General features: G+C 40.6%; 1 protein-coding gene across 2 annotated transcripts in view; it reads left to right on the top strand.

Annotated features, from left to right (window-relative positions):
• The window catches only part of UBR2 (ubiquitin protein ligase E3 component n-recognin 2), a 119,310-nt gene that overhangs the window by 81,508 nt on the left and 20,818 nt on the right, over positions 1 to 16,984 (top strand). For both annotated transcript variants that reach the window (XM_006122091.5, XM_006122090.5), the window contains exons 27-32: positions 838 to 947; positions 1,222 to 1,302; positions 7,232 to 7,413; positions 8,598 to 8,797; positions 11,988 to 12,081; positions 13,935 to 14,096. In XM_006122091.5, coding sequence (XP_006122153.3) covers positions 838 to 947; positions 1,222 to 1,302; positions 7,232 to 7,413; positions 8,598 to 8,797; positions 11,988 to 12,081; positions 13,935 to 14,096 — 829 coding nt within the window. The remainder of the gene's footprint in view (positions 1 to 837; positions 948 to 1,221; positions 1,303 to 7,231; positions 7,414 to 8,597; positions 8,798 to 11,987; positions 12,082 to 13,934; positions 14,097 to 16,984) is intronic.

The raw sequence follows: 16,984 nt of genomic DNA, 5'->3' as shown, positions 1-16,984 counted from the left end.
TCCAGATTCAAAATCAGGAATATCTATCTCTAATATTTTGTATATAAATCTCTTCTGCCTTTCTGAATCAAGATGCATTAAAAGGGTACTTTAAAAAGACGCTTTTAATATGTTTTAAGGCTGTATGTGTATTTAAGGTTGATTGTATATAATTTCACACACAAAAGACTACAAAAGTATAGAATTCTACAAAAATAATCCATCATACAAAGTGTGTGTGTGTGTGTGTGTGTGTGTGTGTGTGTGTGTGTGCGCGCGCGTGTTTAGGTTCTGAAATACCTAACGATATTGTAGATCTTTTCTTATAAAAAAGTGGGGATAGTATCATGTTTGATAAGCTCAAAAATGTATCTTTTTATAAAATTACCATTTTTCTAAAATATTCCACTGATAAGTTATTTTTGTTTGTTTACTACAAATTAACTAAATTAATATTGCAACCATCTTAAATCCTGCTCCTTGATTTAATAACCAAGCACGTGGTCTGTTGGAATTATAGCAATATATTTGCTATAAGTGTCTTGTTATCCCTCCATTGCATCTTGCATTTAGTTAATGTAATCTGGTAAAATCATTAAATTGACCATATTCTTGCTTTGAAGTGAGGAGTAAGTTTATCACTTTCATTCCTTGTACCAGTCCCAAGCTAGTCCATGGGGCAAAGTGACAGTGTCTTTGGTCTTGAAAATCTGATAAAAAGAAGGATGTTTAGGCTATTATCTCTTTAATCTATAGAATTTAGAGACGGCTTATGAAATGATTTTGAAACATAACATGCTTAGTACAATATGAACAGGTTAAATACACTCAATATAGCTGTCTATATCTTTGCTCTAGGACCTGGTGAGGCACCAAATAATTCTCCTAGTATATTAGCTATGCTAGAAACTTTGCAAAATGCACCTCATCTGGAAGTTCATAAAGACATGATCAGATGGATACTGAAGGTAAATCTAAGTTTTATTTCCAGAGTTTTTAATGAATGATGTAAAATGTTCACAATTCATAGCCAATTAAATTACAGTAGTTTTAGAAATGCATGACCAGAAAAAGTCAGTTTCCTTAAGCTATCCTTCCCCTGTTTGTTGCAGTCTCTAATGATACAGCATGCAGCACAAAGGGGTACTGGTCCATGAGTGGTAACTTTATAAACTATTATAATAGAAATAATAATTGTTAGCTATGTAAAAGCCACAATGTAAATATTTTTTCTTGTTGCAGACTTTTAATGCTATCAAAAAACTGAGAGAGAGCTCTTCTACAAGTCCTGTGCCAGAGACTGAAGGAAATATTATAGAAGAGGTAAAAATAATCTACAGCAGGTTATGTTGTTAGCTGCACTAAAACAGGTATAGGTCAAGAACAGCAATGGACTACTTTTGTAATTAGTGACCTAAAGTCAGGCCAGAATCTTCAGATACTTCTTTTTAAAAACACGGTTTCACATTCTGTTACACAAACTGTAGTTGAATCAGCCTTGATAAAGAGTCAGGCTTGTTTCAGTATGTGGGAAGGGTTTTTTGCTGTATAACTGCATCACTCAGTCTGCATTTTTCCTGCCTGAGGCCTCCCTAACTGGTTAGCTGGGCCTCGACTCTGTGCTCTTTACATTTTTTTCTGATTTTTTTTTTTTTGGAAGCTACTCAGACATTTGAAATTTTTTCCCTATTCTGTAGGTTTTCAAGTAAAAGGGTATTTCATCCCCCTACTATTTGTTTAGGTCTATACTGTGTTTATTAGGCATGGCTTAGAACAAAGAGAATTGGGAAAACACAATACCTTAAGAGGAAGCACAGCTTACATGGAGGAAAAGGCAGCGCTATAGCCCCACTTCTCCACAGGAGAAGAGAAGCAAACTCTGCACTTCTGGGATTTGCACATATTCTGCCTGACCCTTGCAAGAGCCAGACAGATGAGGACTGCGGAAGAGTCAAACAAGAATTATTTTAGATTGTACTGGTTGAACCTCTCCAGTCCGGCATTCTGTAGTCTGTCAACATCTGTAGTCTGGCATAATTTTAGTAAGTCGGATGTCCGCTTATTATTAGTGTGGCCAACTTTCCCAAATCCCATAAAGTTTTACAGGTACCGGCCCTGGTTCTCAGTGTTCTGTGCTGTTGTTGAGCTCTAATATACCCCTAAATGTCTTCTCAGAAGTATTTGTCATGCTGCTAGACAATCTTGACCTCCCATGGTTCAGCAAAGGGATGTGAACAACTAGTCAATTAGCTGATAAGCAAGTGCTTAGAAATATTTGTGGAATTAAAAAATAAATACATTACAAATTGGAAATGTAACATTAAGTTCTTCCATAAGTGTTTGCACATGTCTGTTTTCCAGTAGTAATATCCCTTGGATTGGCTCTGGTGCTTCCTGGTATTGTGCTGTGCTCATAGTGTCTGTACAAAGGGCCCTGGAGACCTTGATTCCCTTAATTCCTTCTTACTGCCCACAATGGTTGCTGGAGCCTTCATTGCCTATGCAATCATTCTCTTAGTGAATTTTCTCTGTTTCAATGTAGTATAGTTTTAGTAGCTTCTAAATAATGGCTTTGGTCCACTGTCACGATGCTAGGCACTAAGTTCTTCAGTACCATCAGGCACCTGCCCATCATAGCTATAGGATCTGCTTACCGTGCAGATTCCCCCCACTCCCGGGACTACTTCAAGAAGCCGGGGCACCCCACAATTGGACTCTGGTATCAAACACAGCACCAAACTCCAGGAGGAAGCCCTGCAGGTTCTTGTGAATGCTGAGGAACCAACCAAAATGTCTGTTCCAACATTAGCCTCCTTTAGCAACCTCCCCCTTAGATGACAGTAAGGCTTACTATGACAGGTACCTGAATCCTAGAGGGTCCAACTAGAGGTGGTCAAGGAAGTGACACACGACCTCTTGGACATTATTTTGTCAGCAGGGCCCTCTAGATTGCCTCTATCATTGCATGACACCCTTATGGAACTGAGTAAGTTCCTATGGCAAAGTTTACAGAGCAGAAATACTTTGTTCCCTCCAGCCGGTATGAATTTCTTTTTTCATGCTGTCCTCTTGGGGTTGTTGGTGGTTGCAAAGTCTAATGAGTGGTATCATCTGGGACAGCCAGGTCCTACACCCAAAGCCAGGGACCTTAAGAAGTTGGATCTGTTTGAACAGAAGCCATACTTGTCAGGGCACCTTCAGCTTTATATAGCTAACCAGCAAGCCCTGATTTTGATATGTGGGAGTCCCTGACAGCTCTCCAAATTTTATCTCCCCAGAAATCCAATCAGGAGCTTTCCTCCATAATCGAGGAAGGAAAGATGGTGACTCAGTGGTTCCAGATGCCACTGACTCTAACCAGCTCAATGGCAACTGTGGTTATGATTTGTAAAGACTCTTGGTTGTAGTCATCTGGGCTTTCCTAGGAAGTGCATCAGGCCATCCAGGATCTCCAATTATAGGGCTCCTTGCTTTTCTTGGAGAATACAGATGATAGACTGCAAAGCCTTAGGGGGGCTCCCAGACTACCTGAGATCCTGAGGATTTTATGTACCGGCAGGTTAAAAGAAGTAGTATAGCAGATGAGCTATTACTTCCCACAGACTGCTTGGCAGGACCAACAGAGGAGGAAAAACAGGACTTAGGGTCAGGTCCCTTCCCCAATCTTCCTCAATAGGCTCTATACCTTTTGCTCCCAGAAAACTTACATCATCCACTTATTTTGATTAGATGCTTGAGGTCGTCATCATAATCCCATGTGTATTGGACCCAGCTATGCTCTGTTCTCCAACTGCCTTTCCTATTTCCTGGATGCCTGAATCCATATCACCTAGACCTCACAGTTTTCAGCATGATAAAACTGGATTACACCATCCAATACCCACCCTCCATCTTCAGAGACCCCCTTTTCACAAGCTCCTGTTGTAACAAGCAGTCCAATCCCTCCTTCAGGTGGGAGTTGTCAGGAGATTCCTATTCGTAAGAGGAAAGGGGTTCTATTCCTGCTGATTCCTAACTCCAAAAGCCTAAGGTGGTCTCCAATCTGTTCCATATGTATAATGCTGTAACACTGACAGACCCTGATTGTCTGCGGACAGAATCAAATCTGGGACCTCTGGACCTTAGAACATGAGCCTCTACCACATGAGCTAAAAGCCAGCTGGCTGGTAGCTAACACTGTGAAGCAGATTAATTTTCTCTGTAAGGGGTCTAGGTGGGACAGTATACCACACCCACAGAAGGTGTTTGGGTTACAATGTCTCGGCCGACATATTTCAAGAACCTGGAGTTCTGCAAGGCCTCCTTAAATATCATCCCCTCCCTGAATCCTGGAGATAGGTAAGCTGCCCTCAATCTAATTTGCCCACTTCCACATTTCAGTTTTTTTCTGGTTACGGGTGTTTTTCCTATGGTTCATAGTGAACTGAAAGCACTATCAGTTTTGTGATACTCCCTTTCAGCCTGCAGATTTTCACGAAGTAGCAGCCTTCCCCAAAAAATATGGAGTCCTTGTGTTCCCATACCTCGATGACTGGTTGGTTAAAGGCCAATCCAGAGCTCAACCAGAAGTCATTATCTGTCTTCTCTTACTGACCTTCAAAGCACTGGGCCTTCTGTTGTGTCCAGAATATTAAATGTCCACCTTAATTCTGGAGGATAGAGTTGATTGGAGCACAGTGTGACTCTGTGCAAGCAAGGGTTCTACTTCCAGATGATTGGTTCTTCTCAGTTATGTCCCTGATATTATCTCTTCCAAGTCTATCACAACTTTGTGAAAGTACCTGAATATCCTAGGTTACATGGTGTCATAACTCATGCTGTATAACATGCAACACTATGACTCAGACCTCTACAAGCCTAACTAGCCACAATCTACTCCCTCTTGCCATTACCTGGACTCAGTGCTCATGGTTTCAGTACAGGTTTTTGACTTGCTAACATGGTAGCTGGACAGTCAGATTTTATGTACAGGGTAACTTTCTCGCATTCCCAGCCATCCTTGGGTCTGGTATGTTACATGTTGGTGTTTGGCTGGAGAGCCCACCTGGTGTCCTTCAGAACTCAAGATCATTAGACTTAAGAAGAGCTCTTCTTGCACATCAATGTCAAGAAACATAGCACAGTGTTTCTGGCTTGCCAGACATTTCTACCTTATCTAACAAGCAAATCCATTTAGATCCTCGTGGACAATAGAACTGTTCTACATAAACAGGCAGGATACGGTGTAGTCTCTCCTATGCACTCCTTGTGCTAGAAAACAATCCTCTTCTTGGAGATCTGTATAAATCAGTCCATCAGTCAGAGGCATCTTAAATTCCTGCAACTCTAAACTAGCTGACAGCCTCAGCAGATCTTTCTAATCTCACCATGAGAGAGCTTTCCATGCAGACATTGTAATGTACATCTTATAATGGTGGGGAATCATCCTTGTAAATCCATTTGGTGGTATTTCCTGTTCATTGAGATGGCAGTTTTCCCTTAGAAGTCACAACCTAGGGCCTCTTGCATATGCATTCTGGTTACAGTGACCAAACACCTATCCAAATCATTATCTCGTGTCACACTAATTCACAAAGTTCTAATGAAGATCAAGTGAGACCAAGCTCAAGTCATCCTATTAGCGCTGGCATGGCCAGGTAACACTGGATCTCCACACTCGAGTCATGAAAATGGAGATACCACTGCAACTCCTGTTGCATCCATATTTTATATCCAGGGCTCATGGCCAGCTGTGGCATGTGAACCTCACATTCCGCTCATCGATGGCCTGGAAGCTCCACGATTGAATCCAGAGGAGCTGGTTTGCTTGGAGCAAGTCCATGAGGTTCTAACGGGCAATAAAAAGCTATCCACCAGAGCCACCTTCCTGGAAAAATGAAAGTGATTTTCCATCTGGTGTTCCTAACATCAAGTCCTGCCTTTGAAGTCATCTCGCAATTTATTCTAGATTACTTGCTTCTACTCAGACAACAAAGTCGAGCCCTTTTCAGTCAAAATCCTTTTGGCTATTATCTTGATCTTTCATTCAAAGATTGACAGTTGCTCTATCTTTTCACACAGCATGGTCATCTGGTTTCTGAAGTGCCTGGAGGGAGCATACCCACAAGTTAGGGATTTTGGACCCTAAGCAGTGTCCTGTCACAGCTCTCAGGACTCCCTTTTGAACTTCTGACAACATGCACACTTGTTTCATCTCTCCTGGAAAGTTGGGTTCTTGGTGGCCATCACTTCAGTCAGGTAGCTTTTGGAGAGCCAAACCTTCACCATGTAGCACCCATATATGGTCTTTTGCAAGGACAAGGTTCAGTTGAGACCTCCCCATCACTTCTTACAAAAGAGATGTCACAATTCCATTGCAATCAAGCAGTGTTTCTGTCAGTGTTCTGCCCTGAGCCACGTATGAATAGAGAAGAATAGTGTGTCCATTCATTGGACATTTGGCTTGTCCTGCCTTTTTTTAACATACAAAGAACCAAGCCATTCTGCAGATCCAGTCTGTTCATAGCAATAACAGAAGGAATGAAAGGTCTCCCCATTTCTGCATGGAGAGTATCGCTGTGGATTGCTTCTTGTATCAGAGCATGTGATGAGCTTGCAGACATTCTGCCCTGAGCTAATCTAATGCTGCATTCTACAAGGTCTCAAACCTGCTCTGCCAATTTTTTGGCACATGTTCCAATTCAGAACACCAGCTGAGTGGCAACTTAGCTGTCAGTTCATATATTCATGACACACTACACCATTACACAACAGGACAGAGACAATGTCAGCTTTGGCTGTGCTGTGCTGTGCTGCAGCCGGCCCGTGCTTAATCTCCAAATCCACCTCCAATGCAGTTGGTTGTAAATCAGCTACACTGGAATGAACATGTGCAAGAATATGAAGGACTAAAAATGGTTACTAGCCTTTCTGTAACTGTTCTTTCATAAGTGTTGCACATGTCCTTCCAAAACCCATCCATAGTCCCCTTTCTCAGTGGTGGTCAGCAAGAAGAAACTGAAGAGAAGTAGGGTTGGCAGGGCCTTTTATACTGATGCTATTAGCATGTGACTTCAGGGAGCACTAGAGCTGATCCAGCTGATACCAAAGAGTAAACTAAATCCAGGAACTATGCTTGGGGTTGTGCACACACCTACATTGGAGTGGACATGTGCAACATATCTCAAAGAACAACAGTTACTAATATTTTTGTATCTATTTTTGGTCCATTGCAAAATGTTTAACAATTATTAACTGACCAATAAAATTACAGGCTACACGAGATAAAGATAAAGCTGAGAGGAAGCGAAAAGCTGAGATTGCCAGGCTGCGCAGAGAGAAGATCATGGCTCAGATGTCAGAGATGCAACGACACTTTATTGATGAGAACAAAGAACTTTTTCAGCAGACTTTAGAAGAACTAGCTACTTCAACTTCTAGAGTACTTGATAATAGGTAAAGGACAAACATTTTAATTAAAACATTGAGGCAGTTAATACATCTTCTGTTGCTTTCAGATCAAATATCCTGTAGCATTCCTGTTTGAACTCAAAAGCTAAATTTTCCTTTTCTCAGCTGACAACTGACCAGCTCTTTCAAACCATTTCCTGCTGCTTTTTCAGTCTGCTTTTTTCTGCACCCTGTTAAGATTATAGCAGAATTGCATTCAATATCCATGTCTGATTCAGAAAATTAAACAGACACAGATAATCTGCCTGAATTGTAAAATCTTGGTTAGGAAGTATGACCAGTGCAATGATTAATTGTTAATTATACTAGGGAAAGTTGTTTTGGATGTAGGGGAGTGAGAAACAGGGAAAAATTGTAACCAACTGAAAATCTAAATTATGGTAACTTGGGTATTTTGTGGAAGATTGGCAAATGGAAAATGTGTTATTTGAAATGTAAGGCAGCTAGAGGGACAATTGGAAAAAGTACAAGTTTGGGCTCTATTTATGTCAGGGTGGACAATATATGGAAATGAAGCTTTGTTGCTCCCAGGGAGATTGCTTTTGTTAGTTTAAGATGACATTTTAACACTTTTAATGCAGGTTTTAAAAAAAAATCTATTGTTAGGTTTGGAATAATACATGCAGGATTTTGTAAGTACTACCACAGTGTTTTATAATTTTGATTCAAACCAGAAAAAACAGCAATCTGGGAAGTTGTTGGGCAAAAACCAAAGCTTCCAGTATTTGATTGAGATGCTATATTTAATAATAACCTGTTACTATAAGGTGTAATTGGATATTGAATTATTGTTCCCCTACACATAAACTTTAAAAAAAAAAAAAAGACACCAAATTAAAGGCTGAGTTTTGCATACAACTCTCTAGATTTTACTTCAAACTTAGTTCTAATGATTTAATTGAGTTTTCATCTGGAAATAGTGTGATTTCAAGAAAGTGAATATTTTCATATCTGCTGGAGGACATAGGGTTTCTCTGAAATGTGGTGTTATATGGCAGTTTTGGGAGTCACATGCATGACGTATTTGCTTATTTACAAAATGAAAATGAAAATGAAAGCACATAAGACCTCTCAAATAAACTAATGAAACACAGAGCATGATTTAATTCTTAAGAAGGTCAATTAATGGTATAATATTGGCATAATTAATTGGTATAATTTGATTTTAGTCCTACAGTTTCAGATACAAAGCTTACAGCTTTGGGTCCAAAGCAAACTAGAGTGACTGAACGGAGACAGGTAGTTACCTGTATATTGTGTCAAGAAGAACAAGAGGTCAAAGTGGACAGCAGGGCTATGGTCTTGGCAGCATTTGTTCAGAGATCTACTGTATTGTCTAAAAACCGGAACAAAGTTATTCAGGATCCTGGTAAGCTGTATTCATATTTTTATTGTAACATTTTGAAATAATCATCTATATCTGCACTGTACCTATTCTGAGTCCTGTGTTTTTATTTCATCTCAATTATTGGTATAACTAGAAGCTTGATAGTGCTGGGTCTAGCAAAAATACTTCATTGTCTGGTAGACAGACCCTGAAACAACCAGTTCTGAAGCTATAATGAACTAGCTACACTCAGCCGGCCAAATAGCTACATGTGGCTAATGGCTGGCGCAGGGGTCAGCAACCTACAGTATGCATGCCATAAGTAGCACGCGACCTGATTTTAAGTGGCACATGCAGCAGGCGCTCATCCCCCCGCTCCCTTCTGCAGCAGCTGGAACCTTGGCTTCCTGCTGGGAAGGGCAAGCGTGAGTGGGGGAGGCATGAGTGTGTAGTGGCAAATGGAGCAGGCAGCATGACCCCACACTGAGCTCTGTGTCCCTCAAGCTGCCCTAGCTCCCAGGAGCTAAGAGGTTAACACTCACACCCCTTGCTACAAGCTCTGATCCCTGCTCTGGGAGGGAGCAGGGCTGAAGCTGCTCTGTAGATTCGGGGCAAGGTGGCCGGTCACAAGCTGGTGCCACCTCCATGGGGCTCTGGCTGCGACATACTGCTCCCCCTGAGGTGGGTGGGGGGCCAGGGTACCCTTCCCCAGTGCCCAGCTGTGCCCAGCCTGGCTGGAATAAGCTCCAAGCAGCCTCAGGCTCTGCCTGCCTCAGAGCAACTGGCTGCAGGTGAGGGGCAAGCCCCAGCAAAGGGCTGGGCTGGGCAGGGAAACGACTCTGTCCCCCCACCCCAGCGCTGCTGCCCTGCCAATGTGCACACTGGAGGCACAGGGATGTTGGGGATGAGTTGGTGAAGGAGGATGTGGGGGCAAGATGGGAGGGGGATAGGGTGACACTGAAGGGGATGGGGTGGCACTGAAGGGGATGGGTCAATGCAGAGGATCAAGTTGCGGTGGGGACGGGGAATCTTGGGGCTGAGGGGAGTGAGGCTGAAGCAGAAGGGAAAACGTGAGGAGGGATACAATTTTACTTTGCAGAAGTTGCACTTCCCTTTACTTCCCACTTCTTTGCCCTTCTCCCCCTACCCCTCCACACTATCTATTTGGCTGCATTCTCACAAAATCCACTAACTCTGGAACCCCAGAAAAGTAAATCTGGCGTATGGGAAGCCCTGAACCTCAGTCCTCCCTGCTCCTTCCCCTCACCAGAAAAGTGGGGTGTCTCAGTTGGGGACCACATCAGTGAAGGTTGGGGTTTTTTGGAGGGTGTGTTTTTTGTTTGTGCGTGTTGTGTTTTTTGGGGGGCTTTTGTGTGTGTGTGTGTGTGTGTGTGTGTGTTTGCTTCTCATTTATATGGTCCCTAACTGATTTTTCTGTGTGTCAGTGGCCCCCAACCCAAAAACGGTTCCCCACTCCTGCCATAAATAAAGAAAACATTGAGACCTTTTGTGTTGGACATAAATTTTACTTTATTTAAAATGAAGTTTGTTAAACTAACATGAGAAAGTTAAAATGCTTAATCTGTTGAATAATTTAAATTAAACTGTTTTCCCTAGCTGCAGCTGGTTCAGAAAATATTGTCACCGTACTCAGCCTGCCCTGCAACCCCCTTCTCCCCCCCTCCCCCAGCATGCAGATCCATAAATAGAAGTGAATAAGTTAAATCTTGGCACACTACTTGTGAAAGGTTGCTGACCCCTGTGTGTTGGACATCATGGTGCTATAATAAATTAAGAGGCAGTGCTGATATCCAGCTACAGTGGCAAATCTACTAATGGTTTGGTAAAAGCAATGAATCCTCGAAGTCTACTGTGGTGTAAATAACCTCATGACAACTACATCTTTCAGCTTGTCATTTTATAATCATTGACCATCCAAAATGTGGACTTGTGTACAGCAGAGCATTTTATAGTGCTCAATAACATTTAGTCCTCACTAATCAACTGAAAGATACCTTATGGATACATATGCTTTATTCAGTTACTAAGTGTGCTAAGAAACATTACTAAGAGACTTGACAATTTTCAGGGCTATTGAACAATTGAGCCTGAATTGTTTCTGGCCTCAATAGTTTCAGCCCCAGAGTGGATGCAGCTACCTGCCACATTGTTTCAAATAGACCTCTCTATGCATGAAGAGGCTTGTTAGGAGCAATATTACCAGCTCAGCTTCACAGTTGCCTTACCCAGTGAAACTCCTATAGTTTTCTGCCTGAGGATGTCTGCAATGCAAGTGAGCTGCACAATCTGCCTATACAGCCTCTCATTAGCAGAGTCCAGGCAAGCATGCTAAAAGTATAAATGTAACTATTCTTGCTCTGGCAGTCAAAACCCTCCTACCCTCTAGACTTGAAAGCTTGAGGTAGAATGTCCCACATTGATATTTTTAGTGCACTAAAGCTGCAGTGTAAAGATACAATTTATACCCTCCTCAGAAATCACTCTGGGCCATAACCTCTCCTCCCCACCCCAGCATAGAGAACATACTATATTTGGCCATAACTAGTACATACATCAGTTGTTCTATACATGGATTTATGTTATATTGGGCAGCAGTCAGTTCATTTAATATCTATGGTTGACGCATGTTTATGAATATAGCTTTTTTTTCCTCATTAGATTCTTTTTGGTAGAGAAATTCAGAAAAAACAGTTTAGTTCCAAGACTTCTGGAACAGCCCGTTTTTAAGTTGGTTGGGATTGCCTCATCTGAAGTATTCTCTGTTCACATAATGTGTATGTGAATACACAGTATTTTTCTATACTACATCATACCTATCTGTTCCACTTATATAATATTATTACTGCTCTGTAGGCCTGATTTTTTTTCTAGGGGTGATGAAAACCCAAATTCCAGTTAAACTAATGGGCGTTGCTTATATTCAGTGCCTCTGAAATTCAGGACCTGTTTGTTGATAATTTCATCTTTCGTAAATAAGTATTATGTATTTATAACTGAGCCTTTAATTTGTGTTTCAAGTGACCTATCTAAAAAGTACATTTGTAGGGATTGGTGCTTTAAATTGACTTTCTCAAAGGAATAATAAAAAGGTTATTCTTTTAATAAAGTTAAATAAAGCATGAAAATGGCAAATGTTAATATTTTAGTGTCAGAAATAAACATCTATTTATTATAGAAAGATTTAAATGCAAAATTGTTTGTTTTTACACAGAAAAATATGACCCACTATTCATGCATCCAGAGCTGTCATGTGGAACACACACGGGTAGCTGTGGACATATTATGCACGCCCACTGTTGGCAAAGGTAATTGCCATGAGTTAGCAGAAGTGAACTTGATTTTCAACTAGACATAAATGACCCAGTCCTTCTCCCATTAATGCCAGTTGGAGCCTTAACATTTACTTGAATGGAAGGATTAGATCCCAAATATATAATTTAGAAATAAATGATATTATAGACCAATAAAGATAGCTAAGAGGAAAAAAAGAGAGAACCCTTTATAGCTAAATTGCAAACGGAATTTATTAGAAATGATAGTTTAACATCTGTCACCCTAATGAGTTATCATATTGAGAAGGAACTTATGTGTATGTTGTTACTACTAAAAAAATTAGTTTTCCACTTATCAGTTTTAAAGTTGAGAGGATACAAGTTTCAATAATGTCTGTAGAAGTTAGACTTACGTTCATATGTGAACAGTATTTGTATAATTCTAGGACATAACCATAATATTAAGTATGAATCCTGAAATGATCCATACTTTCCAATCATTGTTAGATTTTATTGTTTAAAAGAGTGTTTAGATTCGTTCTTAATCTGGAGTTAAACAAATAATTTGAAGTGAATAATTTATCTGTGCAGTAAAGCTTTTTTCTGCTTGCAGGATGCCTATATTTCCTTGAATTACTTCTTTAATTTTTGCTGGTACATCATGCTGCAATATTTGCTATTTTTGCTAGAACATCTTGCAGCAATATTAAGTACAGGCAGTCCCCAGGTTACGTACAAGATAGGGACTGTAGGTTTGTTCTTAAGTTGAATTTGTATGCAAGTCGGAACTGGTACATATTGTAGGGGAAACTCTAGCCAAACATTTCTCCAGAGCTCAGTTTTATTCTCCCACACCTCACTTCCCTCAGTCCTTTATTCTCAAGCTGAGGTGTCTGCTGAGGAAAAGCCGCTCCGCGTCTCCCTGGTCTGCTGGGGGAAGAGCGCTAGCTTCGCGTCTCCCTGGTCTGCTGGGGGGAAGCAGCTAGTGCGGGGTTGCCCCACCCCGTTTGTAAGTAGGGATCCGATGTAAGTCAGATCCGTGTAACCCGGGGACTGCCTGTATTCAGTTGTGGAGCTGTGTTTGTTGATTAATTACAAATGCTAATGCATGCTTCTGTATCCTAATGAGAACATAGTGTATAATTAGGAAAAGAGCTTGATGAATAGGAAAAGTTGGGAGTGTATAAGGGCTTCTCTATACTTGGAAATCTACTGAAATAGCTATTCTGAAAATAGTATAAACAAATCTTGATGTTAAGCCACTTGAGAAGTGGATCAAGCTAAATAAGAAAAAGGCACTCATTCCATGGAAACTCTTATTTTGGAATGAGTGCCTTTTTCTCTTTTAGCTTGATCCACTTCCACTCAGGATGAAGTTCTATGTTGGGAATTTTGATTCTTTAGTTCGGGAGCACTTATTACTTCCTAAAACTTAGAAGTTTGGTTTCTCTGGCCATGGACAACAAGAATTGTGATCAAAGAAAAGATTTTCACAATAAGTGAAGAGGCACTATTGATTGCTAAAATTATGTTTTCTGAGTACACCTGGAGACTAGGATTCTCCCGATACCCTTCTTCTTACAGTCAAACTTACTTTTTAAAAATAAACTAGAAAATCCTGATTTTTAAATCTGAAGAGAATCTTATTTGTTATTTTGAGGTCTATTGAACTGACCTATTTTGAAGGTCTTTGATTTATTTAAAGTATTATCTAGAGTTAGATTTCTGTTGATCAAAGATTATGAATGGCTAATTCTTATATCCCATATTTGTATTTTAGGTAATTTTCTTACATAGGTATGGGGAGGGTGAAGTGCCATATTGATTTATACGTTAAAATACTATTTTACTGATAACGATTAATTTTTATTATTTATTTTCCAAAGGTATTTTGATGCTGTTCAAGCAAAGGAACAACGAAGGCAACAAAGATTACGTGTGCATACAAGTTATGATGTAGAAAATGGTGAATTCCTTTGCCCTCTATGTGAATGTTTAAGTAACACTGTTATTCCTCTGCTTCCTCCACCAAGGGGTTTATTTAACAGGTCAGTTTGTTTATTAACTATGGAAAAATCCCACTCTTGAATCAAATTTGTAATTAAACTGTCTGTGTAATTTAAAAAATTCAGGGCCCAATTCTGCACATGCATATTACCAGAGCTGCACATAAGTGCAATGTCAGTGGTAAATGGTTGCAGGGTTGGGAAATGCATATGTGCTTAAAACAAATTTTAAAATGCTTTGCTGTCAATTAAACTGGAATATGAATTAAACATAGTCAATAGACTACACAGTTGCCAGCTTACATTGTTTGTTGGGTCTTGTAATATTTTTTTAAAAGCTGCTCATTTCAGGAACAGCAGATTTTCTCCTATGAAATTTGAACTTTTAAAATTTTTCACAATTTCTCATTATTTTGATAATCTGTAAATAATACCACTCTTTCTTCAGTCAAGATAACTGCCTTTTGCGCTTAGTTATTTTGAAATTACAGAGAATATAGAGAGATAAAGAAACAAGGATGATTGTGACAGAGGAGTGTATGGAGGGCAGAGAGAAAGGAATCAGTGGAATAGAGTGCCATGTGGCAGGAGGGGTGACTAATTGAAGTCAGCCCAAAAAAAAAGAGCCGGAAGGAAATCAAAGGACTGTAAAAGGAGAAAGGGGAAAGAAGGAAAAATCTGGGAGGATGGTGTGGGGAGGTAGATGCAGAAAGGAAAGAATAATTGCTTCTCTACACCGGGTAAAGGAGTTTCTCCTCCAACTACTGGGGAGGAGACTTTCATTAAATAGCTGAAATAATGAAATTTATTATTTTTAAAATCTCATGAGCGTGAAATTGACCAAAATGGACTGTTAATTTGGAAGGACCCCAAAAAAGTTACTGATAATTGTGGACTGCATCATTGTGCCTGTATATGATTAAAATTAATTCTTTCTTTAGTGAGGATGTACAAGCCCCACAAATCAGTGGAAGACACAAATAATAATTTTCTTTAGCACATCTACCTCTGTTCATAACAATGAATTGTGGAGCTTCTCCACATTGAATATTGTCAGAGCAGATAAAACCAAAAAGATGAAGGACAAATTGTCTGTAGATTGTAGGACTGCTTATCAGTTTAGCCTTTGTAATAGTTTTGTGAGCATGAAAAAATATATATATTTATGTGCAATCACTTTTATTCAAAGAGTCTTCATGCAGCAAATTCTTTGTAAAATCCATAAATATTGTTTTGGTCATTATACATTGAAAAATTTTCTGTTGCCTACATAGACACACACAAGACCAAAACTCTGTTCAGTAGCACAAGTTCTAGAATATAATAAACATGTTAGTCGTATCCTGATAAATTTTACACTGTGTGTTTAGAAAAATCTCACATGTAAAAGATCTCAGCGACATGTGGCAGAACCTTGTATTTGAGTAAACATCAATAATTATCAGATTAAGAGGTCAAAGCTGCATTAAAGAGATTTCCTCTGCTGAGTAGAATCCACCACACCCAACTATGTCATGGGGATTAGTTGTCGTCTATTCTTCTCCTTGAATGCTGGCTTATTTGTCACGGCAAGTACATTTTAAGGGACAATGACAAAACTATGTCCACACAGCTTGAAACAAAGACTTACTTTTTACCCATGTTTTTTAGGGAGTTGCAAATATTACTCACTAGAATATTTTACCTGGTGTTGCTTGGGTCCTTTACTCAATGTTTGTTTTTCTTCATTGAAATCATGGCTCTGGGGTGGGGTTGGGGATGAGCAGTTCAGTGTGCAGGGTGCCCTGGGGACAAAGGACTATCCCAGCTCTCTGTTACTGCAGCAGCTTGGACCCTGATGAGAAGCACCTCTCCATGCCTGCTGCAGTTCCAGCAGGCAAAGCCAGGTACATGTCCCCTGTCACAGGCAGGTCCAGATTTGTCTGCCTCCTGCACTTCCCAGCCAGAATGATGAATGCAGCAAACTGTGCACTTCCCCTTGTTCTGTGTTGGAGATAAGCCAGCAATGTTCCAGTACAAATCGGGGGGAGGAGAAGAGAGCTTAAGCCCCCTTGCCCTGCCTGATGGGCTCTTAGGGAGGGGTGGGAGAGGTGGGGCTAGCGCAGTTTGGAAGGGGGATAGGGCACCCCCAACCAGCCCCTTTCACCTGCCTTGTGATTGTCTCTCTTCTTTATGGTTTTATGAGAAGTAATCCCATTCTTGGCACATCCCATTTTCCTGGTACTACCAACACGTTACCTTGTTTTAAATTGTAAGAGGAAGCTGTATACTGAATTTGGTGGTCCTAGATCTTAGAATTTAGGAAAAGTTTTTGAACAGACAGACACACTCGGACAAATTCTCTCAAATATATAGTGGATAACAATATTTCAAAAATGAAATCTAATTCTGTTGAAACTAATATCTTTATGGAGATTTTAAGGTCTCAGATTAGTGAATTGCAGTTATTTCTGTTCATGATACTATAGAGCAGAGGTCGGCAACCTATGGCTCGCAAGCCAAATATGGTTCTCTAGGGATCCAGATATGGCTCTTCTGGAGCCCCAGTCCAGCTCCCCCTTGCTCCTCCACAGCAGGGAACCAGCACTGGGCGCTACAGCCTTTTGGCCTCCCACAGCACTCAATATCAGTGTAGCTTTCTGCCAGGACAGGGCGGAGAGTCCCAAGATTCCCTGCTGGATCAAAGGTGCAGGGAACAAACAGGCTAGACATGGCTGAGTGCAACAGTTTTTTCCTTCCACCCATATGGGGGAAACCAAAAACCGAAGATGGCTCCCTGTACACTGCTAATTTGTTCCCTCGGAACACATTTCCTGCAGGCCTCCCTTGCCAACCCTTCCCGGAGTCTTCCTGCCAGTGAATGGGAGCAGGGGGAGGTGTATTACACCATGCTTGCCATGTGACAAAAAAACAAGTGCCCCCACCCCCTC

The sequence above is a fragment of the Pelodiscus sinensis genome, chromosome 3, assembly GCF_052426305.1.
Source record: "Pelodiscus sinensis isolate ZL-2025 chromosome 3, ASM5242630v1, whole genome shotgun sequence".
NCBI lineage: Eukaryota > Metazoa > Chordata > Testudines > Trionychidae > Pelodiscus > Pelodiscus sinensis.
The sequence above is the reverse complement of the archived record's forward strand: the minus strand, read 5'-3'. Positions and strand labels throughout refer to the sequence as shown.